This window comes from Melanotaenia boesemani, chromosome 11, assembly GCF_017639745.1.
Source record: "Melanotaenia boesemani isolate fMelBoe1 chromosome 11, fMelBoe1.pri, whole genome shotgun sequence".
Taxonomy (NCBI): domain Eukaryota; kingdom Metazoa; phylum Chordata; class Actinopteri; order Atheriniformes; family Melanotaeniidae; genus Melanotaenia; species Melanotaenia boesemani.
In genome coordinates, this window is record NC_055692.1 from 22352929 (window position 1) to 22378711 (window position 25783).

General features: G+C 41.1%; 2 protein-coding genes across 7 annotated transcripts in view; one reads left to right on the forward strand and one right to left on the reverse strand.

Annotated features, from left to right (window-relative positions):
* slf1 (SMC5-SMC6 complex localization factor 1) overlaps positions 1-5211 on the forward strand; it is a 28836-nt gene extending 23625 nt beyond the window's left edge. Inside the window, exon 18 of one of the 2 annotated variants that reach the window (XM_042000380.1) lies at positions 4296-5211. In XM_042000380.1, the coding sequence (XP_041856314.1) occupies positions 4296-4789 (494 nt within the window). In that variant the 3' untranslated portion in view covers positions 4790-5211. Of the gene's footprint in view, positions 1-366 lie in introns of both variants that reach the window. The other variant, XM_042000381.1, reaches the window with a different exon arrangement.
* Positions 5212-5915: 704 nt separating this feature from the next.
* Positions 5916-25783, reverse strand: part of mctp1a (multiple C2 domains, transmembrane 1a) — a 135630-nt gene continuing 115762 nt past the window's right edge. For 3 of the 5 annotated variants that reach the window (XM_041999774.1, XM_041999773.1, XM_041999777.1), the window contains 5 exons: positions 25135-25233; positions 17608-17717; positions 16940-17049; positions 16550-16647; positions 5916-8807 (listed from right to left, as the gene is read on the reverse strand). In XM_041999774.1, coding sequence (XP_041855708.1) covers positions 8736-8807; positions 16550-16647; positions 16940-17049; positions 17608-17717; positions 25135-25233 — 489 coding nt within the window. In that variant the 3' untranslated portion in view covers positions 5916-8735. The remainder of the gene's footprint in view (positions 8808-16549; positions 16648-16939; positions 17050-17607; positions 17718-25134; positions 25234-25783) is intronic. The other 2 variants (XM_041999776.1, XM_041999775.1) reach the window with 1 other exon arrangement.

Sequence of the window (25783 nt, forward strand, 5' to 3'; positions counted from 1 at the left end):
AATAATTGTATCCATCCATTATACAGATAGATACTAACATAACTACTGCAACTGATGTAACCCCCAAAGGCCATGTTGTTTGTGCTGAATATCACAGTAGAAAAGAGAAAGACGAGGGGGGCATCACTGAGCCTATTACTAAGGCAGAGGGGAATTTTCAGCATATTCTGATGGCTGGTTGGTGTTTTTCTTCTTCTTTTTTCCTCCCTGCATCTGATGCCTCTCTGCTGGCTGCTCTGGTGCTTCACTTGGTTGTTGTTTTTGCTGTGGTTTCTAGTCGCTAGCTAGCTGCTCCCTGTGGATATGTGATGCCGTGCCCCTGGCTGCAGTTCACACACTCGCCTTGTCTCGATATTTTTTTTCCAGGCAGCAAGGGGGAACGAGAAAAAGAGTGAGGATGTTTACCATGCTGTGGAACTGCCTGCTTCCCAGCTTGTCTGCCTCAGCCCCAGCCTCAGACCAGAGACAGAGAGAAAGAGACATAGGGGGAGGGAGTACCGCATCTTTCTTTCCTTCACTCCCTCCCTTCCTCTTTTTGCGCCAATTTTTCCCTTCCTCCACTCTTGCTTTTATATTTCTTGTCTTCGCCTGCCCTCTAAAGGCCAAAGGGCTTTGCGCTCTGTATGTAAATGCTTGTGTGTGTATGTGTGGGAGCCAGACTGCATCTGGCTGGTGCATCACACAGTGGCTTCTGCTCACCATGTGAATTCCCTCCCTCTGCTGTACCTTCAGAGCTTAGGTCTTAGCAGGGTATTTTTGCATTCATGCACATGTGTGCACACACACACGCGCGCAAAGGATGGTGTAATTACCCTATGCTCTCATGTAATCCCCAAGGTGTTGTATTTATCTCCACTGCAGCATATCTGACACCCAGCTCCAAAACCTGGATTCACTTAAGTCACAGCCCCTGCACCAAAAACCCAGGTTGAAGCCTCATAACACTGTGTGCATTTATATGTTTGTTACATTATGAAAAGTACATATTATTTCTTTGTCATCTGTTGTGTTTAAATATGCAGCTGAACATTGAATTTGACCATTGACATATGTGCAGGAGTGTTTGAACATTAGTATGGGCTTCATATCTCCTGATGTTTGAGGGAGCAACTGCTGTTCTTGTTCTGTGGGTTTACCATGCAAGTATTAAAAAAAGAGGAGGAAAAGAAAAGTTTTCGGAAAAACAAAAAGACACAAGCTGATGCTTAATGTGAATAAAAGAGAGACAGTAAGGCAGGTAAATATGCAAATGTGACAAACTGCATACTGTGCACACCAACAGTCCGTTAGCTTTCAGGCAGACAGATCTACAATCAAACACGTAGCCTTGCAGGCTTTCAGGCAAGCCGAGCCCAGGGCCGTGCTGCAGGGGCCCCCTCCTCCACGCACCAGTGTCATCCCTCTGATTGGAGCCTGTCTGTCAGCTGAGTTTGACATGATGACGGCGGGGAACACTGGGAAACGGTGCTGCTCATTCTTGCATTTCTTTATCTCATGTTGGTGATGTGCATCTTCTTTGGGGAGACAGAGCTGTTTTTGAGACATGACAGACAGGAGGACATAAAATCTGGAGCAGATTGATCTTTTTTGATTTCTGAATTTTTAGTCACAGTTGATTTTTCAGCAGGACGTACTGAACGGCTCTTTTTTTTTCTGCGACTTAATAAAGTGCAAGAGGATTTCTGTTGTTTAACAGTGCAGCTGATTTAGAATATGACTAGGGTGTAACTTCCTTATGTCAGATTATCCTTTCTGTCCATCTTTAATGTTAACTAATTTTGTGTTTCATGCACATATTTCAGCAGTTTGAATTTTGCTCATCATTATAGCCAGTTTAAGAAGAGTTCCACTCTATTCTTTGTTAAAAAAAAAGGTATTAAATAGTAGTAAAAACTAAACCTTGTCCACTTTAGACTAAACAAACCCCACATTTTCACTTAAGCTTAATCTAATACTGGTCTTTTCCAAAAGCAAGCATAGAACAGGACCTTTTTCGAGCTTGTCCAAAAGGTACAGTGATGAATCCATTCTTCTGCAGGCATTGTGTTACTTGTGGCCATGTGTCTGCATGAGGTTCTAGAGAAATCCACATTCTCAGCAACCTACTATAACTTTCCACAATGTGTCATGCACAGGTTGCTCGCTTTTACTCACCACAACCACACCTACTGAGTGACAGCTTGTTATAGAAACCTGGTGATTGTGGCCTACTGTGAACAACCTCCCTCACATATACCGCATTGCTCCATCGTACTCCCCTCCACCTTTCTCTTATGGGCACTTTGATCAAATCCGCACTTACTTGACTGCTGCCCCTGATGCCTGACCCCTACATTCAAAATGTCCCTGCTTATGTAAAAGTTTATGTAGATTAATGCCACAATTTATGCAGATTGAGTTTTTGCCACTCAGACTTGAAGCACTAAAAAGTAGAAGAGAGCTGACCTTCCCACTAACAGCTACATGAGCTCTCACCGATTATCTCGTAACTGCTACAAGCAGCGTTATACAGCGGCAGACAGACACAGAGAGCAATTTCTGAATTCTGAAAGTTTCATTTTTAAACATTTTTTTCTTGTTTCAAAATAGTGTAATTTGAAATGAGGCTGTCTTTTTTTGTCAAAAATTGCATCTTGGAGGCCTTGTAAGTATGCTTTATGTCATCATGTAACACACAAACATAAAATTGTCCCTCCTTTAATACATCATGTTTCTACAGCCCCACAGTGTCTGTCAAAAGGAAAAACAACTGCCAGCATTGGTATCAAGCAGCCTTTCAGCTGTCTGTGTGTCATGCAGAGCCTCCACAGAGCAGTAAACTCGCTCATAAGTGGCAGCAGCATTGCCAAGGTTGAACAGTCAAGTGCCATCAAGAGCAGTTTGCCATAGAAATGGGTATATCTGAAAGCAAACAAAGGGCTCACTCTTGACTCGACCCGCTCCACGTAAGCTAAATGTGCACGGGCCTGTCTGACACTGGAAAATGGCTTTCAGCCTGAACAGAGAGTAGAGAGACAAGACAGTAAATGTCACCATTATAACTTTGCTGGCTTCGTACAAGGAGAACGGGGGGAAAAAGTGTTACATTCAGTGACTGTCATGTTTGGTTTGATTGTAGTGAAGCAGGGCTGAAAGGGTAAAGCCAAGGTTGGTGGAGATGTTTTAAATTCATAGAGTTGAAACTCCAAGGCTGTGTGTTTGTCACACATTCAAAAATTATTTGAATTAATCTGTTACTTTGCCATTATATCCTCACAAACCGCTGTCTCCATGGAGCCCAAACTCACGACACAGCAATTTTCTGATGCCATAGTTGAAGTCTGTTGCGAGTCAGAAGCCTGCGGTATCCTCTAGTGTCACTGTTGATGGCGATGAGCTCACTTACAGCAGTGCATCAGAACAGCGGAGCCTCCATCAGTGGACTAACCCTCTGTGCCTTTTACACAAACACAAAGTGACCCGCCAGTCACAGAGCTAAGGCGAGGTGTCAGCTGAAGTTAGTGCTGAAGTGAGCTAATAGCCCCGTCTGGCACTAAGGGCCAGTGGGAAAACAGCTGTTCATTTAAACCATCCACTTCACACACTTTGGGTGAGAATTTTTCTCAGCATCTGTGTGTATTGTATAGTGTATGCATTTGTGTGTTTGTGCCATTTATTTCTTTTACTGTGTCCTGCCATTGACCCGTGTCATGTTTCTTCTGCCTTATTTGATAATGATGCTGCAGTCGAATGTAGCCTTTTGGTTGCGCGTCAGTTTAGCCCGTGTTATGGTGTTAACACTGATTCTTCAGCTGGCTGTTGACATTACACTCATTAACCTCAAGTTTCAGGTCACTCTCCTACTTCAAAATCTACAAATTTGATAATTTTCTACCACACTGTACCTTGCTAAAGAACAAGTGGATATTACTTCCAAGATTTATATTTTATTGTATTTCTATATAAATATATTTATACATTGTATTTTCACATATGTACTCACAGACATTGCCACTTAGCAATGGCACATTTGACTCCGGTCTATGTACAATATTGACGGTATCTGACTATTTTCTGACTTTTAGAACAAAATACTCTTTGTTCAGAAGTACCAGAAATAATTGCGCCTAAATATTTGCTGTGAACATTATTTTGTAGATCACTTCCTCCTTTTGAGTATTTTTGATTTATGCAAATATCATTTTTAATGCTGTAATGTGACTGTGAAAATGGGGAATATAGCAGAATATTTTTGATGTGTTACAAATGTCTATAATAAGGAAAAACTAAATGTTGAACACCTCTGTTTCCACCAGGCTCAGTTCTACTCCAACAGACTGATGGAGAAGGACGGGTCCCACTGGATCTGATCTTTTCACCAGGTCAGAGGGAGGAGCTCCTCCACAGTGCAAAGATTGGAGATTCAACCCTGAGAAAGACAGGGAATGAGGTTTTGAACCTTCCCCTCCTGGAAGCTGGATCCTGTCTGCTGGGTCAGCTCATTTTCTCCTACCAGCTGGAGAGGGGTCTGCCTGGCCACATACAGTCCTGCAACAAGCTCCACAGCCTGGACTACAAGCTTGTGAAGGCCCTGCAGACACACTCTCAACTAAAAGTGACTTTGGACTGGACAGACCAGCGGGCAGTGAGGCTGGTTGAAGATGTAGAGATGCTGTTGGAGCTCAGTCGAGGGAGGCACACAGAACTAGTGTGTCTGGCTGTGAAAGAATGCAAAGGACAGAATACACAGTTCCTGATGGAAACACTGGAGAAACTAAGGCTTCGCGGTGAAGCGCTTGCTGATTTGTGACAAAAGATCAATTAACTGTAAAAGACTTAAGTCCAAATCTTTCCCGTAAATGTTAAAGGCACCTGTTATTTAGACAATCATACAGTTCAACAAGGCCTTAAAATACAACAAACACCTTTTTTCCCACATTAGCTTGTTTGCCTCTACTATAACATTGGATTCAGGTTTTTTGCTAAGTCATTTTAACATTTGAAGTTACCTCTTTCTGCAGAGCTACCATTTTATACTGGCTTTGTTATTTCAGCATAAAATGTTTTATACAAATGTTATGAAAATGAATGTTTTTATTGTTGAACAGTTTCAGTTAAATGTTTTTTTTTGTTGTTTTTTTATGACAACTCTAATATTGTGTTGACTGTGACTACCTCAAACTGATCTTTTCCTTTGCCTTTCCATTTATTAATAAAATAGTTTGTTTTATACATTTTTGACAAAAATAGATGATATAGCATCATAAGATAACACTCATATGGTGTCAGAAAAATGTTTTCTGCATTAAAAATAGTTATGTTTTAATATTATTAGATGCATGCAAACGTTTAGGTATGAAACTAAAGTTTAGTTGTAAATTTGGTTTAAAGCTTACATACCTCTTTGGCTTTTTTTCTTTTTGTGAAGTAGAAGTCAGAGGAATGTGGCTGCTGCAGTGTCACGGTGAAAGATGCTCTTCCATATTGATAACATTTATATGCTAGTCACCGGGGTAAATAGACCAGTCCTCCAGTAATTCTAGTTTGAAATGGCAAGACACCGATGTGCACTCTGGATATCAGTCATGCAGGAAAAACTGAAGAATGAATCTCTTCACAAGACTAGATGTGAATATAGAGAAAGGCTTAGTGATACTGCAATGTCATGGTGCAAAGAAGGTAAGGAAATTGAACCTGAAATACCAACTACTGTTGGTATGTAACACTGTGATGAATTATTTCATATTCCAACAGCTTATTGTGTCTGTGCAGAAAACAGTTGCTCCAATAATACAACCACTTTGAAGATGATAAAAATATTTAATCCCATTTGATTTTTTTTTCTCCCAAAATAAGCCACATACATCAGATGCATTTCATTACTAAAAATTAAAAGATAATACCATCCCCCCCCCCCCCCCCCCCCCCCCCCCCCCCCCCCTCCTGACCCCAACCTTGACTCAGCTTTTACAGCACCCCTTTCTGAAAATGTCATTGGTCGGAACAGGGCACAAGATGATGAAGTCACAGGCAGGCAACATTGCAGACAAATCTTAAAAAATAATGCAGGCATACACCTACTTTACAATATTATCACCAGACGATCAACAGGCATACTGTATAAAATACAACCATAAATTAATCAATAGTAGCTATGTACAGTATCCTTTTAAAAAATAAATAGTCTCATTTCAACTGGGTGCAAATAAAAGTGCTTCTTTTCCTTTACAGCATTCAGTCTGATACATTCTTGTTATATAATTTATTTTCTCTACATCATACAAAATGAAAACACTTTGGTTTGCTTTAAAACAGAGCCAAAAACCAAATAAATAACCAAAAATGAGACATTATTTGGATGCAGTACCACACAACAGTCACAACAATTTTATGTAAAATGACTACACGTAGCAGTAGACATACATTTCAGGTATTCAAGCACTACCTTCAGGCATTAACACACATACAAAAAAAGATAAAATAACACCTCACGAGTTAGAGCTTTTTGTTGAGGAGGCTTTAATCAGTTTGTGGCACTGCTCTCAGGGGACAGTCTGTTACTGTCTTAAGTAAATTCAAGAAAAAAAGACAGGGGGGGTGCAAATATCAGTGGTACTCTGGAATGATAGATCCAAGCATGTTGATATCTAGGCATGAGAACGGATAGATGAGGACGGAAGAAGTTAGTGAGGGTAAAAGCAATGGTACAGAGACGGATGGATGAGGCAATAAGATGACAAAATGGCAGAAGAGCTCTTGCTACAGTGAGCAGGGGGTTTAGAGTGTTAAAGACAGGCAGACAAGGGAGGAGGGGGGGGGGATCAATAGGATGAGAGGAGACCTCCTCAAATGTAGCCTGCGCTGTGATCTTTCAAGAGATGCTCAGCAAGAAGCCCAGGAGACCGTCCCTTCAGACAGGGTCACAACCCTGCTCACTGACGAATGAGGGAACCGCAGAGAGAGCAAACGGAGGGAAGCATGACGGGAAGTGGAATCTGAAATGGCATAAAACACACACATACACACACAAACATTCCTTTATCCCTGACATCTCAGGCCTAAGTCCCCTTGGAGCCTCCTCTTGTCACACAATGACTTGCTGCTCATCTAGCATCTCAGCAAACTCGACACCAAATAACAGCTGGCGCTTCTGCTGCACCACACACACAACACGCACACACAGACTCTATTACTAAATCTAGGCATCAGTCTACAGCTGGAGGGAAGATACAATAGTAACACACACCAACGCTGAGAGAAGCAACATGTCTTTGATTGCATAAATGCGTATATGCAAACACTCTTACTCTGTACATACACAGCTCACACATACAAGCCTCTGTCTCTGCAAAGGCTGATCAAAGTTGAGCTGTGGGCACAGGAGGTGGGGCAGATGGAGAGGGCGGCCAGCCTGGGGCGCAGCATCACAGAGCGCATGTTTGTGTGTCAGCTTGTGTGTGCGCCTGAGAGGGAGAGAATGTTCCTGCTCAAATACGACGTTATGTTTTCATCTGTGAGCAAGCAGTTAGAGTACGAAAGATTTCTTAGAGGAGCTGTGTACTCTCATGAGACGACGAGGCTGTTTGTGTCTGCATGCAAGCACACACAGAAGTGTGTGTGTGTGGGTAAATGCTTTTTTTTGTGTCGCCACTAAGGCAAACACACGGAGAGATGAGAGGGATGGCGACTAGCCTTTCAAACAAGATTAGGGCTGTGGCTGCCTAAAGGCCTGCCTGCCTGCCTGCCTGACGACACTCTGCATAGACTGGGTGACATCTATATTAACACTGCAACAGCTTCCCAGTCTGCTGCGCTTCCTTACAGGCAGAGGAGGTGTCTTTGACTGTTCACTTGCCTTTAAGAGGTTAAACAAGGCTAAATCATGATGGTAGTGATCAAGGTTAACATGAATTGTCTTATACTTAACAGTGCTCCAACAGGTAGGAATATATTTTCAAAGGAAAAACAAACAAACAAAAAAAAAAAACTTTGGCTAATGTTTTAAAGCACAGACAGATATTACTGGTCCAGAACTGTTTTCGTGTAGAAGAGCATATCTGGAGGCTACCTCCATAATTGCTAATCAACTTGGCTGGCTGAGTTAGGTGGAGACAATCCAAATAACTTCCAATGAAAATAACATTATTACAACATCCAAGAGGGGACGAAAACCAAAGATACTTCAGTACAAAAACAATTAGAAAATATAAACATTTTACCAAAAAACATTTAATAACTAGAGTTTAGGTTAAATAAATTCTAACCTGTGGTGCAGAATGTTAATATAAGGCCTGTATTTTTAGAAACTTGGATGAACCCCAAAATATTCCTCTTTAAACAGTGAGAATAATCAAATTTTCTTATTGTGTGAAACCTGTGGCAAACAGAGTCCTATGAGTTGTTATTGTGATAGAAAATAAAGAGACCAGCTAATCTAACTGATATAAAACTTATTCCACCAACACTTGCCTTTAAAATCATGAGCATGTTTGCAGAATGATACAAATTGAAAAGGTTTCTTGTACTTGTCTCATACAAAAAAAATGACTTCAGGAATCTGTACTGCACACAATTAGAAGTGCAAGACAGAAATTAAGTTTAAGAGCATAAAATGGAAAACTAAAGAAACAAAACAAAACAATGCAGGGATAGTTTAGTTGAACTGCTCAAGAGGAGTCTTCCTCTGCTCCTCAGTGTCCAGCAACAGACCAACAGGAGAGAGGTGAAGAAGAGAGTCGGTGGGCGGACGCAGTGATCTACCCGGGGTTGTTTTTCTTCCTTTTATTTGGACTGGGATTGGGATCCAGTTTCAGCTCTCGGTACTGCACCTGTTAAAACACACACACCACCAGGTCAGGTGGAAAGAGCAAAGGATGCTTGAAAAGCACAGAGACCCTCAAGAGGCTCCGATCCAGCTGCGTGGAACAGTGGCCTCAGGGAAGGGATTACACACTGATTACAGAGTGCACGCACAGATGCAGACACTCACATGCGCACACACAAAAGCAGTGTGTGTACACTGTTCAAAGCTCCAAACACACTCACTCTCACTTACAGACGCAACGCAAGGATTCACATACACACATACTTCTACAGATGTGTAACAGTGGCCTAAGGGAAGGGATCACACATACAAACAAAGAACAGGGCAAGGGCTCACGGGAAAGCTTGAAGAGACAGAGACATCTCAGCATAGCAAAATGGCAAGAGAAAGGGCAGAAAGATGGAAGAGAGACAGGCAGCAGAAAAAAAAGCACACCACAACCCCTCAAAATTTAGAAAAGTTATTACAGTATCAACACATTACTGATTACATGTATCTTAAACACAGTGCCTTTATAACAGGGGGATACATGACAAAACACTGAACCAGGGGTCCAAGAATTAACTGTACACTGCTGAATAATTTCTGGGCTTGAGAGGTTAAATATAACAGTGGGGATTTTCAGTGTTTGCTTCATTCATGTTTCAGAACTAATCTAGATGGAAACATACACTTCTATATCTTTGTTTCCACTCAGCCTGCCCAAGCTGCTGTCACAGAACAGTCTGTCTGTGCAAAACTCCATCTTCAAGTTGATGCTGCCGCTTTCGTCTACCTGATCAGGCTTTCCTGTTTTCTACCTACATTTCTGCCCAAAGGTTTACACAAACTTGAATACAAAGTGGTTGGAAGTATTGAGATTCCATTTTTTTCCTTTAGGAGTTACTGTGCATCATGTTTTTCACACTAAAAAAGATGGTGGATATGTTGTAAGTGATTGTGGGTGTTCCAAAATGACCACAAGGTCATAAACACAGGCTCAAAAGTGTAAAAAAAACTAAGATTACTAATTAAGTGGTCACGAAAGCCATAGAACATATTTTAACTTTAATTTTAACTCTTCACATCTTGTTTGTGATCATGTTTGACTGTAGCTGGTAGCTTCTCTATGTTGACATAACAGGGGTTTATTTGACCAGCTTTAAGACATCACATGAATGCTCAGTATTGCTGTATCGTGTTTGCTGAACTAAACTGTTCTGAACAGCAACATCATCATTAAGTCTTGAATATATTCTTAGGGTAACTTAACGATACACAGAACAGAGAGCTAAAGAGAAAAGATTTAACGAGTTAAAACGTTTCTTTTTGCTCAATGTTCAAGAACAGCGGGAAGTGTCTTAAGATATTTTAGTGTCACTTTAAGTGAAAGGCATCACATAAACTGTTCTCACTGTTTAGTGGAAAAATCTCTACAAAGACAATTTTTACACCATGTTGTTCCAATTGAGCGGTAAGGCAGCATCTTAACTCACAAAAGATTACATAAAGTAAGCATCAACTGGCGTAAATTCAGATGCATAACTACATAGACAGTGGCCTTGCTTTATTCTTAACTGGTTTCCTTCTGAGAATTCACAAAGAGCGATACTGCTGGTATGTGTGTCAGATAAAGCTCCAGTTGTTGACTGCAGCTGGTTAGCTCAGCATTAAACAGCAAAATGGGTAGATGAGGTTTTTAGCCACAAAGAAATTTTACCCAAAATATATTTAGTTCAACTATTTATTAAATCTAATAATTTACCAAGAATCTAATTACTTTAAATCATCACTTCATATAATATTTACCATTATACTCATTGTCCCAACGGAAACCAAGTCCCTCTTGATGTGAATCTTTGCAAAGACGGTGGGCAGATCTTTCAACGAAACTGTTCTTATCTAGAGGTGGTGGACACTGAAATGCTACAGCACTGCAGTGGCTGGGAAGCAAAAACCAAAGACTGCTACTCACTTTCACTGGAAGATGGTGCACACACACATACAGTTGCTTGCCAAGACAGATTCAAGACAATGACAAGCACTAGCCACTGAATCCGAATACTAATAGAAAGAACAAAAAAAAAAAAAAAGAAAAAAAAAAGCAGATGTAACAGACTCAACACCAAAGAGCCAGCACCGTCTGAAGAATCACTCCTAAGTTGATGTAGTATAGGCTACTCTGCCTGTCTGACTGATTGACACTCTCTATGATTCTCCAGACAGACAGAAAACTGACATCAATATGGTTTCTCTGTTTTGTCTCATGGTGGCTCTCTGTACTGTGGACGGGAACAGCAGCATCTCAGCACTGGCTGGGAACAAGGCTTTATCATCCATCTACTACTGGTTCCCATTGTTGTTTCAATGAATCCTTCCGGTCGTCTGCCTGCAATGCACAAATACTAGACACAAAGAGACATACTGTATGTGTGTGTTTCCACAGAAAAATTAAGTGTCATGCCTTCACGACTACTAACAAAGGGACAATATACACATACTTCACATCTTCTACACAGCACAGAAAGACAAAGCCTTGCTACCTTTGTATCATTAAAATCCCATAAAGATCCACACACTCTACACACTCTAGTCACAGGGGTTTTCTCCACTCCTCTGTCTCACAGTGGTGGTCACCAATGTCCCATTAAGGTGCTTACAGAGTGGTTAGGCCAGCATGTGTTGCCCTGTACGCCTCACTAGGCAGCCAGACTGCACTGATTCAAATCTGGATCCTTTTTACTGTCCACAAGGCAAACTAACATCCTCCTGAACAGCTGTACAAATACAATGTCTTGTTTGAAACAGTAAGGAAGCAGCGAGAGTAGGAGAGAGTCTAAAGCAATCCAGGTGGAGAGGAAAAAAAGGAGAAAAGAGTGATGGGGAGAAAGACAAAGAAGGGGCTGAAACAGACAAAAAAAGATGAAGGAAGAAAGGGGCAGAGCGCGGGACAAACCAACAAAGGAAGCAGGGGAGAAAACAATGAGACAGAAGAAGAGACTGGGTGAGACAGAGAGAGATCTGTGGACACTGGTGATGACAGATACTGTTCTCATGTGGGTGTGGATCCTTTTATAGCCCTGCCAACGAAAGCAGACAACGGAACAAAAACCCAGGGGACGGAGAGGGGTTTATGTTGCCCCATCTGTGCATGCATGTGTGTGGGGACCATGACAGTCCTGGCAGAGTGCCCGCACTGACTGCGATCAATGACAGTGGTACGTTGGTGGAAGAACAATTGAGTGAATAAGTGAACAATTAATTCACTCATCAGTGAGAGAATAACTGCACATCTGTGTAAAGTATAATTACAGGGCCATATCTGCTAATGTCAAATAATTTAAACCAATAAAAAGAAGTATCAATCTTTATTAAAGTGTTTCTTTGTTTTCATCTTGTGTTTTTAACTTTAAGCAAGCCAGTGTGAATCCAAAAGTAGGGCAGGTATTGTGTGGGATCACTTGATGTTATTGGTCCCATTTATAGGGCCAAACGCCTACAGAAGCAAAAAAAAGGAACGGAGCAATTTAATTCTGCACGTTGACATTCCTGTCCAAACAAAACTCTTTGTGAGTGCATACAAACAGAAAAGTTTGCTTGTCAGAAGAGAGGAAGGTTTTGTTTCTCATGATAAGCAGCGAAGGGGATCAACAGAAAGAAATGGTGCAGAGGAAAAAAAACAACAACAAAAAAAAACAAAACATTTCAATCAAACAAGAGTTTTCTCTGTGAAGAGCTGCCAGCAAGGAGAAATGGGGCTCATGCGTCACAGGTTCAATTCCACCTTACAGGTGACAGGCCTGCCTGATGCTACACCCTTGGCTCCCCACTCACCTCACTTAATAACATGCGCACACATGCAAACACACACAGGCACCAAACCCATGCAGACAGCAAGCGCTAGTTAAAGTTAAAAAAAAAAAAAACAGAAGAAAAGGCAGACGAGGCGATGAGAAAGTGGGACGTTAGCTAAATAAAAGATATCAGTATTGGGAAAAGGTAAAAAAGTGAGGTAATGCAGCAAGCACATAACCAATTTGGAACACAAGTGGGGAGCTTAAAGGGAACACAGACAGGAGAAGAGGTGTGTTAAGACCCAACGCTGCTCAAAGGCTGCTCCACCTTCGCTCCCCTCCACTCCCAAATGTTGACAGTACAAGTGCAAAACAGGCTTTGAAGTGTGCTCTGCTGAAAGGGTGCCGTGTACGGCGCACCGTGCTTCGTTTAACAGTGTTACCCACAAAGCATCCGGGGACCCGCTCCTCTCTTCTTCCCTCATTCTTTCTCCCTCTCACATTGAACCTTTGACAGCATCTTCATGATGCCAAAGTGGGCAGACAGATGAGGGTAAGCAATATATATATATATATATATATATATATATATATATATATATATATATATATATATATATATATATATATATATATATATATATGTGTGTGTGTTTAAAAAGGCAGGTAGGAAAGTAAATAAGCAGATTTAAAAAAATCCTTTTAATGATATATTGTTATTCTTCTCCTTTGCCCTTTTTGCTGAGAGCACAAAGCTCAGTGGGTTTCGTCTCAGGTGACGCTTAATGGAGTATGAGGGTTATTAAATGTTTCCAGGGAAACACTAATGTCTTCCATTCAGACATGTACAGATTGGAGGATTCAGAAACCAAATCTATTGTTGTGTTGAAAGAAACGATAAAACAAGGTGACATAAGCCAGTGTGCAAAGAAACAAGCTGCACAAAAAAAGGGACTTTTGTCTATTAGCTGCAGTGACGAGACACATACAGAATAGTTACTAATTGTCAGTTTGCAGAGTAATGTTTAAATTTGTCTCAAAAAGTAGGGAAGGACAACGCTAAAGGGTGAGACACCCCTGGTAAGTGTGACTGATGACATCTGGCAATGTTTCAGCCTTTAACCGTCCTAACTTTGCTCCTAGTATGTCCACTGAGGTTTCATTGCTAACATAAATGTTGCAGAAAAAAATTTACCTGACTCCCTGTTGTTCATTAGGCCCTAAATTGGAATTCATGCTTATTTTTGTATTGGGGATTTGATCCAGCTCCTTTACACCTATCATAAAGGGCCATTTGGCATGCTAATTGCCTTGGCCCTTCTTATGCACTCCCTTGCTCACACTCCAAATGGTGTCATAAAATATACCAGTGCAGTGACACGTCCCAAACGCCAGGTAGGGAATACTTTGCACAATGAGGGTGTTAGGTTTGGTCTTGTTTAAGAAGAAATTAAGGACTCCTTGACAATGATCGTAAAGTTAACTTACAATGGTAAAAGATGAAAAACAGATACAAGAAACCGTTATCCAGACAGGGACTATGAGTTTTTCACACACAGATGCACTAAACACCATGCCAGCCTTTAAAATGACTGCTCACAGAGGGAGATAATGATTTAAGCAAACTGTTCAGGTGGTAAAAAAGGAATTGCAGCTTCCACATACCAATGGGGACTCCGTTTTTAAAAGATATTTGGTAGTGTTGTCGGCTCAGCCTCAGTGTTTTTAGGACCTTTGCTTGCCGAATAAAATTATTGCAACTATAAAACAGAATAAAAAAACTACAGTGTACGATGGTTTAGAACCTATTCCACAGTGACTTTGGTGTTGTAAACACACACACACACACACACACACACACACACACACACACACACACACACACATATATATATATATATAAAACGTATGCGTGTGTGTGTGTGTGTGTGTGCGTGTATGATGAACTGTGGCCCAGTAGGGCTGCCCTTTGTATATAAAGTCATTAGAACCTCATCAGTTCTGGTTGCACTGAAGCACCTCTAAATGATGCGGAACAGTGCACTGAAACACCTCCAACCCACCTCAAATGCATGACTGCTGGGAAAACTTGTGTGTGTGATTATGTATGTGTGTGAGGTCACAATGGGGCCCTGAAATAGCACTTCATTAGTCATCTATGGTGTCAGGCATAGTGGGCCTTTACACCTATGCCAGTGGGCGACATAGACACGTTCCTGTGAGGGGATGCTCCATTTGGACTTCAGTACCTCTCTGCATCATCAGGAAGCTTCAAGGGCTTAAAACCCACTGACGTCTTTGACCCATTAAGGCTGGGGCAGGCAATGAGGTGAACCTACCACCAGAGGCAGCGGCATGGTGTACCGCAGAGCGGAACGTTCTGGTCTGTTTTTAGCTAACGACCGCAGAGCAGGACGTCTTTTCAAAAACTACTAACCTTTGGCTTCAGAGAGGAAGTGTTCATCAGATGTTTGTGACTTTAAATTTCTCTGTTTGTTGCTGATACAAACACAAACACCATGTCCCATTGAGTCATATCAAACAACTTATTAACTCCACTTGTAGTTTGACTCATTTGCCCCTTTTGTTCTGCTAAATTAATCTTAATTGTGTTGTCATGATGTTTATTTCAGCAACTTTTCTCTGGTCTTATTACTGTGTAAGCCTCAAAGTTCTTAGTGAAACCTGGCATTAATTATCATTCCAACAGATGCAGCCATAAATGTACAGTAGCAGCAACAATTTTATTTATACAGTAGGCATGACTCCAAAAGTCCGGGCACTAGACCAGAGCACGTCTGCCCCCACCTTCCTTAGCCAGCAGGCCCTCATTAGCTACCTTGTAAAGGCCTCGTACCTGCCGGGCTTGGGCCCCTTCCCCACTACACACCCCCAAGCTCCAGGTGTGTAAGGTGGCTGCACTTCACCAGAAGGGACAGCTTGGGCTCATTTAAGTCCATGGCTTGCCCTGTGCCTGCTGCTGCAGCAGGCCCCCGTAAACTACAAAACTGCACGGGGGCATAAAGGGGGAGAGCACGGCGGGTGTGTAGGGGAGCATGGATTATGACCCTGTAAAGATGAAAGACGTCGCGGGCAACAAGCGATCAAAGAGGAAATGTGTCAGCACTGATGTGGCAAGGTATTGGAGGTATCAGAGGCCTGGGGTCGTTCAGCCTCAGCCTGCGTCTATATAAATCTGTGTGTGTGTGTGTGTGTGTATTGAACTCAGCTCAGCAGGGCTTAACGGCCATAGTGGACACCACTGGTGCTGGATAACACCACAACTTTCACAAGCTGCTGCTTAATTGCTGTTTAAACTGCACTTTGTCCTGAGAAGCACAGCATGTTATAGTTAACCCACACATACACATGCACACACACACACACACACACACACACACACACACACACACACACACACACACACACACACACACACACACAAACAAATGTACTGTATGTTTCACCTAAGAAAGCATCTGCAGTCTTCAGCCACAAAGTTAATCTGATCTCACGGTTAATGTAGAAGCAAAACCACAAGGGGCCGGTAAACTGTTGATTTACACTCTGTTTCAATTACTAGCATTGCTGGGAAACAACACCTAACTGTAATTGTGTGTGAGAGAATATGTATGGAGTCAATCAGCCTAGTTATATGCTGGGTACTAAACTCACTTAACCTTGTTATCTTACAACAGAGCTCCAGCCATGTAAGAGGAAATTGAATTAGTCCAGGTAGCTATTAATAGGAAAACACAGAAACAGCTTTGAAATAATTAGATTAGATGTCTGCATGGCTAAAACAAAGGACAGTCCTTTCACCTTACAAGAAAGTACAACAGTGACGAGCCAGAGGCCGAGAGGAGAAAAGGGAAAGAAAAGAGTAAGAGACGGAGGAGATAATAAAAAGAGGCCTGACCCTTGCCCAAGCTTACAGCTGAACAGATGATGTCAAAATGGAAAGTTCACCCACCACTTGCACATCTGAGGGAACTCTGGACAGAAAATCTAGCAGCTCATTGTTATCAATGGTGTAGGGGTCTCTCAGCTTCTTGGTGAATTTATTCACCCCTGTAGAGAAAAAGCCAAAGGGAGAAAAGATAAGGGAAGAGTTGGAAAAGAAAAGAAATTTAAATTGAATATGCAGATAAAAACCTGTATCTGTTGTTTTATACTCTACAAGTTGTTGTTTTATACTCTACAACTACATAGTTAATTTTGCCCAACATAGTTCATAAAAAGAAAACCAAATGCTGCATGGAGAAAAACGGGAATAGTATTTTTCTGCAACACATTTACTTTGATGCTATATGAATTTAACTATGCATCAAGTAATTAAATAAACAATATAAGATTAGCTCACCCCAGGCCAACACAATGAATCGAAGAGGGATGAAGTAGATGATGATTGTGGCTACTCCAAGTGCCACAATCGCTAGACAGCTTAAGAAAGGCACAGTCCAATTAAATGTGCTGCAAAGGGAGAAAAAAAAATAAAATAAAATAAAACACCATGACAAGAAATTAGACATGGCAAAACCTTAGTATGGCTACATATGCTTGGAAATAACAAAGTCAGGAGTCTGGAAATGAAAAGTTCATTCAAAGTCAGCACGAAAGAGTGAAGACAGTTCATAATTCAACCCAATTCACAACTGACAGAATCAAAGGTCACTAATACAAAGGGAAAAACACATCTGCTTCATCTTGTTTTTGTAAGAATCTATCAAATGTGAAAGTAAGGATATGAGTGTGCAGTTAATAAAATAAATGCATGCGTGCACTAATGTGTGGTCATGAGTTACTTCAGAGGTCATGCAGGGCCAAGTGAGATGTTATGATATAAAGAGAGACTTTGTGTTTGTATCTCAGGGCTGACTGTCACATTGATAGTATTTCCTGAGAACAGCACTGTGTTACACTCTGGCAGAAAGCAGAGCAGCCCAGCAATGTGGGGAAAAAAACACTGGGACATGTAGAGTGAAGCAGAGCGAAGCGGGCCGGGTGCCGAGGAGTGGGCTTACGACTCACTTCTTTATCCTCTCGCCATAGGAGGCCACTTCATCCAGTGCATTCTGCACGCTGATGCACACGTCCTGAATGGCATAAAGCTTGTTCATGAAGCCCTTTCTCTCTGAGTCCTGCAATAGGACAGATAGAGATGTAGGCAAGAGAGTAAGAAAGCCAGAATGAGGGAGGAGGACATGGAGACAGACAGAAAAGAGACAGGAAGAGAGAGAAGAAGAAGAGAGAAGACAGAGGCTGGGCAAAGGCATCTCTGCGAGAACAATACATTTTAAAAAGCGTCAAAGATTTGGAGACGGGAGCCAAATCACCGGATATCCTGCATGAAGTGACGGAGCGCTTTCATTTCAGGCAGTAATAGAGATATAAATTTGGCAGAACAAATCAAAATGTTTTTCTCCTTAGAAATGCTCACACAGGAAAATTTGAATATGTGAATAGTGAGGCAGAATTAAACTGAAAGCCGAATGGATACATCAATCTTTGGGCTCTCCCAGTCTCTTTCTACTGCTGCCAAGGCAGCTACGAAGACCAGGCAGAGCACTCTTTTGTTCTGCTGGCTGGCACACTGTGATGATGTCACCAGCCATGACATCATTATCATCCTTATTAACGTCGTCAACCACCATGAACAGCTCTTCCTTTTCAAATTTTGATGGTTGTGAACTTGCTAGAGAATAGAGGAGAAACCACAAACTAGGAAGGCTATCTAAAGTCTATAAACCCTGCTGCTCTCACTGCAACAAAGCAAAGAATTTTCAAAGTCATGCAACAGTCAATGAGCTGCCTGCTGACTGACCGGCAGGCAGGGACAGGACAGATCTAGACACAATGAGGTGATCAAAAGCCATTGGTAGAGTGAGGACATTAACACACAGACTGTCTGTGACTAGATGTTATTGGTGAGCATGCTTGGGAAACAAAAGAGAACAGAAAAACTATCCAGAAGAACATGTGAACTGGTAATATCCTTTCATAACATGAAAAGAGCAGGAGAATTTGATCAACCAGTGTTTGTATTTTACCATCTATGAGCATAAACACGTGAAAGAAAAAAAAATGAATTATAAATACTAGGAATTACCTGCAAATAGCCCCTTGTAAACAGAAAAGAAGAAAAACCTTAATCCTACATTGTGATTAGAATTTTGTTAGAAAAACATCATGTATAAAAATGGCTGTGTTAAAGATGAAGATTGATGGTTAAATTAGAGATATGCTCTGAGTAATTCTTGTCATTATACTCAAAGAAGTCAGTGAACCAGGGAAAAACATGAAACCTTTAGGACCTCAGAGGCCTTTACCGCATTTTGCTCTTTGAAACCAGCCACCTCACCACAACCATCCCAGTGAGACCCAAACTGCCCCCAAACCTACCCTCTTCTTTTCACTCTCCATCCAGGATCAGATAATGTGAAAAATGAACCATGGAGGAGTCAAGGAGACCACATTGCCTCCCCAGCAAAACCACACAAGACAAATAGATATAATTAGACAGGCTGGGTTATTTTTCTTCGCAAATATTTTACAAGACTCCCTTTCTTTCCTCCTCCAGCACTCCCGCTTTTCTCTGTCCTTTTGTCAGAGTCCATCTGTTTTTCATTGCTAGCTCAAACAAATCTTAGAGCGCAGTGTCTATTGTGTTGGGCTTTGTAAGACTGGGCCGAGCCGGGCTGGGCCGGGTCAGGACACTTTATTTTCAAGCCCAGACTCAGGGGAGAGGGTTTGAGGGCCATGGGAGTGGTGTGGGGGTGGAAAGGATAGGTCAGAGGTCATTGGAGTATAAACCATTGCCACATGCCCTTCGGACTGTGGTCTGACTCCTATTTCCTGTCTTCAAACACGGCTTTGGGAAGCGGGAGGTAGCAATAACATTGAGGGCCATGGAGAACCTTGTTTTCCCAGCTTCTCTGCACACTGCGCACATATGGAGTTCTTATAATGGAACCTAATATGCACACAAACACACACACCCTACAGCTATGAGATAAGGTTGATCTGCACACCTGGTCTTGCTGTGTGACTCTACAAACAGTATTACATCCCAACATACATTAGACAGTGCAAGCCCTTAACTTCTAAAAGCTGCCTCCTTTTCTACTGAGAAAATTTGTTTTAGATTGTGACCTCATGAATCATAGAAAAAGAATTTCAACAGGCAAGAAAGAAGAGAGACAAAGCATTCATACGTCATAGTATGAGTACAGAAAGCTTAATGTTGTCTTTAACATATCACAAAATGTTCAAATTTGGGAATTGGAGAGGTGACATTTCCAAGACATATTCCCACAGATGTGGAACTACTGCTAGTATAACTGGAATAAAAGACAGTTTCGTCACACCTGTATGTATACACGTGTTTCAGCGAATTGCTAATATGTCATATGTAGTTTTCCAGTCTTGATTATTGGAGAAGTGAAATCTTTGCAGGAGCCCTAGAGCCTGTATTTCCATCTGTCCCTTCCCATGTCTGTCTAAGCAACTAAGAGGGTTTGTTTGACGACCTGAAGGCCAGGCTAATAACATAAAATATTTCCAGCCCCTTGCTTTGACCTGGCTGCTGACGCAAGTCACGTTGATGCTCAAAGAAAGCTGCAAATCCCATCACCTCTGAAGAGTGTTGTGATGAACGATGCTGTATGGCAGACAAACCTGCCTGTTTAGCATCATGAATTTGACAGACTGCGACTGTAAGTTAATCTGCACATAGTGCGTTATGCTGACCCGTTACAGTGCCATCTGTAACAAACTGTGTATACAGTCTAACGTCAGAACAATTGTTCATGAGGATTTTTTTCTACTGAAAGACAGTCCTGAATCTAAGCAGAAGTTTAGTTTTCCATCAGGAGCTCAAACCATGTTTGCATGCAAATTCATATAATGATGCATAATATTTTCAAATAAAGACCATGGGCTTTGAATGGCAGTAAAATGTATGATATTATTCTCAAATTTATATTAAAGCTCATGACGTTGGTATTTTTTCACATTAATTTATGTTTTATACATCCAACATCCAGAGGCTCTATTTAATGTACCTGTAATAAAATTTGGTTGCTTTCACAGGCCTCTTCTTCTGACATCATTATTGTGCACTGGTTTAACTCTCCTTTGGAAAATTATTTCTTTTATATTTTAATCTCCATCATAGCAAAGGGTGAGGACCACTCACAAACTGTTGTGAGCTCAGGGTAAAGTCAGCAGAGCCCCACACTATTAAATAAAACTGCTTTAGGACAGTTTATCCTGTGAAAAAAAAATGTTTTTGTTTACAGAAGAAACTGACATCAATTAACTCTCATCAGGGCTGGTTGCCAAAATATTTAGTGACTCCTTTCTTGGGTGAGAGTTGCATGTTTTAATTGCATGTATGCCATTTAAAGACAATAAATGCATCTTTTGTGGTTATGTCCAAAGTTTGCATCATTGTTTGGATGTTGTGAAGTGCAATATGAAATCCCTGCCAAGCACTCATCAGTTTAGCAGCGGGGAACGCTCGTGAAAGTGATGCGAGTTGTTTGCATGAGTTACGGAAAAATAACCCTCAACGATACCAAAGACAGCCAAGGGACTCACTTTCATACAGACATACAAAGAATCAGCCGAATCAGGCTAACCATGCTGCACTTGCTGGTAAATTGTGGTAAACAAATGTGGTAAACACACAATCAAATATTTAACAAAGGAAAGATGAGCTGTGCCTCTGTGTACCCAACTGCTCCATTTCTTTCAGAGATGCCATCATGGCAAAGCACATCTATATGCAAAAGTTTAAAGTGAACATTTGTAAACTTTGCAAAGACAGTTTGTTCTTCACTGACCCAAGGCCTAGAGCTAAACAAGAGAGAGGTCACTGAGGACTTAGCCTATTACTATGGACTCAAATATCTGTCCTATATCCAGTGGGTGGAAAAAAAGAAAGCCATTTGAGACTATTTTAACCTCCGATCACACTGCTCTCCCTGCCGGGTTATGCCATAAAAATGATAAACCTTACAGTTATAATGTGGCAGCATACATCCCATCATACCAGGAAATGAGTCTGAACCACAAGTGACTGCTGCTCATTGCTGCTGTGCTAAAATTGCACCTGTTTTTCTTTGTTTTGCCTCTCTCACTCTGGCAGCACAGTAAAAATTGAAATGTCATATAAAACGTGACAGCATGCTAATATGTGACTCCCAGAGGGCATCCAAAAGCACTTTTGTTGATTTTGTAACTGCAGAGACAGTCGGTATCCCTCCTGTTTCCACCTCAGGAGAAGAGAGAAAAACCATTGGAAAAGCAACTGCTGCTACAGGGGTGACATAAATTCAATTTCAAAAATATGTGCAAGAACCAGAGGTGACAAAATATTAAATAGTGAATATGATTAGCATTCACTTTATATTTAGAACTAGATGTCTTGTCGTCTTTCCCTTCACAATTGTAAATGAAAAAGAAAAACAATTAAAACAATGATTTTGTGTTCATAAAGATGTGATGTGCTTGGAGTGGAAGCACAAAAATCTTCAGGTGGTGCATGAGATTGATTGTCTTATGTCTATGCTTGTGAAGGTGTGGGTATAAAGCACAGCTGTTCAGTCGTGTTTTATCTTTGCAGTTGGAACTCATTGTGTTTTTTAATTCTTTTACACTTAACCCCACACTTATTAATTCAAGATGCTTTGTTTAAATAAAACTTTTTCTGGGTGCTGCTATCACTGTCAGGTTTATATTGTGGCTCGTGAGCCAGCTTGCATAAACTTTTATTTTTTTTTATATGCAACAATTTTAAGTAAAAGTAAATATTCAGTCAAATAAATGTGGTATGTGGCACTTTTTTTTCTCATATCTTAAGTTGCCCATTTATATTTCTAAAACTACTGCCTATTTGGTCTATTCCATGTAATACAAACTCCACAGGGAAGCATCGAGTCACAGATTTTATAAAGTAGGATTTAAAATAGGTCCCTCAGAGCTAAAAAATAGCTCTTTGGGACCTGGCCTATAAGACCACTACTTTCATCAAAAAAATGATGATAAGTCTTGCAAGTACTTGTGCATGGTTGCAGATAAAACCATGCAACCTGGATCTTTTCCAGGGCCACATGAGAGAGGCAGATGTTCCCACTTTAAAAAAAATAAATAAATAAAAAATTAGCCCATATATCCATTTCCCTCCCTGTCTTTGTGTCAAAACACATAAATATTTGTTTAATTAGGGTATTGAGGTGCACCACACGTCCATTCAGTCCTAAATCAAGCAGGTCACACACAAAAAGCCATGCTCAGGAGCATCCCACTCATTCAGACCTAAACAGAAGACTGTGAGGTTAGAGTTCATGTATGTGTCTGACTTTATACGATGTACACAAATTGAGAATGTCAGTATGAGTTCTAAAGGTTGCTCCCAGAAAGCCAAAGTCAAATTCCAGTTAAGACTATCAGCTGAGGGTGGACCGGGCACACACAATGATCCCCTGTACTAATTAGTCTCTTCACCTAGTCAAGTCCCAGTGCGAGGATAAATATACACATATGTAAAATAGAATGATAGAGGGACAAAGAGAAAAAGGGATTAGAATGAAGAGTTGGCGAAGGTGGTGACTTATTTTAAGTTTGACCTTTGCTTCGTATCCTAAACAGAAAAGTTTTTCATATTAGGAGTGTGTTTGTGTGTGTGTCTCTAATGTGTCTGGTTGGCAGGAGGTTGCTTGCCACTGATCATCTTTACCCATCTCCCTCTGGGGCCTCTCATCACCTCCACCATGCCAGCTACTCTATCAGCCTCAAGGTCAGGTACACATACACCAGCACACACGCATAAATGACTACAACACAACTTCTGCTCTTGAGCACCCTTTCCACACCTCCTGCTGCACGCTACCCGACCCCCACCCACCCTGCCTCACCTCTGTTCCCCTGCTCCTGCACTCTCCTTCCCCTGTCCTTCCCAGGATCATGTACAGCAGAGTGTGATGAATGGGACAACATTACTCTTGTCTGCTGCTGGCCTGGTTTTAGCTGCTCCACCCCATCTTCCCATGTCTCAGTCTGTATGTCTCTCTGTCGATGTCTCCAGGTCTGGATTAAAAAATTTGCTAGCACACATGCAGTGTTTTGACCATCCCAAGCAGAAAGTACATCCAAGCTTTTATGCAATTAAAAAAGGTGCAAAAGTTAAATGCCTTTTATATATTTAATGATATTATTATGTCACTCTTTACGGTGTTAAATTACATCTGATTCATCACCTCAGTCTCTGAAACTGACTAACTTTGGCATACTTTAATTATGTATGTATATTTAGAGACACACAAGCCATAGAGACAGATCTAAAATCTACAGTCTTAAAATTTGTTTTCGAAAGAAAAAAAAACAATAGAAGAGTGCATTGCTAAGAAGTGAGCGGATCACATCCTCAAAAAAGTAAATAAAATATGCATCCTCTCTGTGCTCATTACAGATTTATGACTCTTGTTAAAAGAAAAGGTGGCGGCTGCCTTCTTACATGTCTGACTTTCAAATTCAGACAACACTGCTGTCAAGTGTTGTGCTCCACATTCTGTCCAATGAGAGACCGGGAGGGCTGAGTGTGTGCCATCTCCAACATCCTGTTCAGTGAGAGTCTTGAAGAGAGTTAGTTTTGGTGGATGAGAGCACGCACAATCTTCTTCACCTACAGTCTAAGTAGCGCATGGTGTCATCTTTTGATGCATAGTTCATCAATTGAAAAGTTCAGCTGGTTCAGCCACTTGTGTGTATGTAATTCAGAACAATAAATCTTGGGGGAATACAGTATATACAGTTGCATTAGGTATAAAGAGCATTGGGATTTTCCTCCACAATATAAGATAATTTTGCTGTTTCTGAAAGAATTATAAAGAAAAGGCACACACAACTGTGTTCAAGTCACCCCAACAACCACTGCACACACACAAACACACAGGAAAGTGAGTCATTTGAAAATTTGTTTGTTAGGTACTTGATTCATTTGATGCAAAAGCAATCATTATTTGTAAGAGGGATGTAATTAGTCCTATTAACTTCAAACACAATGTGTTTGTTAAAAAAGAAGGATGCTAAACCACTCTATGGGAAAATGTTTGGCTTTTACTGCTCTTACTGAAAGAAGAAATACATTTAGTGACTCCTTATTTCACCCTTTATTACCCCAGAGCCAAAAGTCCCAAAACATAGTAAACACACCATCACACTTCAGTTTACAGCTGTCACCTTGGAGTAAAACAGCTCTACAATGCACTAAGGGGATATCACACGAAAGAACAGGAGCAGCTTTCCATGCTGGAGCTTCCCCATCACCTTAAAGAGCAGGCACAGGCATGACCCTTGCAGTGAGTTGGGTTGAAGGCCAAACGTGCAGTGCGTGGGTATTAACTAAGACGTGGACAGGGGACAGTTACTGATAACAAAACCTGACAGGGTGGCAGACGGAAGCTGCTGGACAGACGATGACCTAAACAGCAAATTGGGAGACAGCAACACACACCAGCAGAAGTCCGTGCCAGAGCCACACATATGTCCACTTACCACCATCGCTCGTATCCACTCAAAGTGCCAGGAAGCCAACATATCCTCGAGGATATGGTTTTTATCACGGCTCTCCTCCCAGGGGTCTGGTTTAGGGTCCTTGTGGATAGATTACAATGAGATTTTCTCTTTACCAGCCACAGAAATTAAAGTGAGAGGGTTAGACATGGTGGATGTTGGGTCTTATACAACCTTCTTACCAAATCCACGGCAGAAAAAAGATAACATAAACAGAATACTGGAAACAGCTTTAGCTTTGTAAAGATGGCTCTTTTTTTTCAATTCTTACCTTTGTTTAGACTTTAAAGCGCATTTTACTGTTAAGAAAAGGTAAAACGTTTTCCAAACATATGAGTACACTTTTTTATTTTATTACTTTAACTAGAAGATCACCAGTCATGGCCATGGTGAGTACACTGTAACCAATAACTTTTATGAAGACCGAGTGCAAAACATCAACAAAATTTTATTTACATACCAAAGAAAAGGTAAAAGAAAAGGTGATGAAAGAATGGTAAAGAAGCAGAAAAAAGGGAGAGCCTTGAAGAGAAAGCAACAGACAAAAAGCTAGAGATTAGTATCTGGAGGGAATAGAGATAGTGACAGATGATCCACCTGATGTATGTGTATGATAAACAGGAAAAACAAA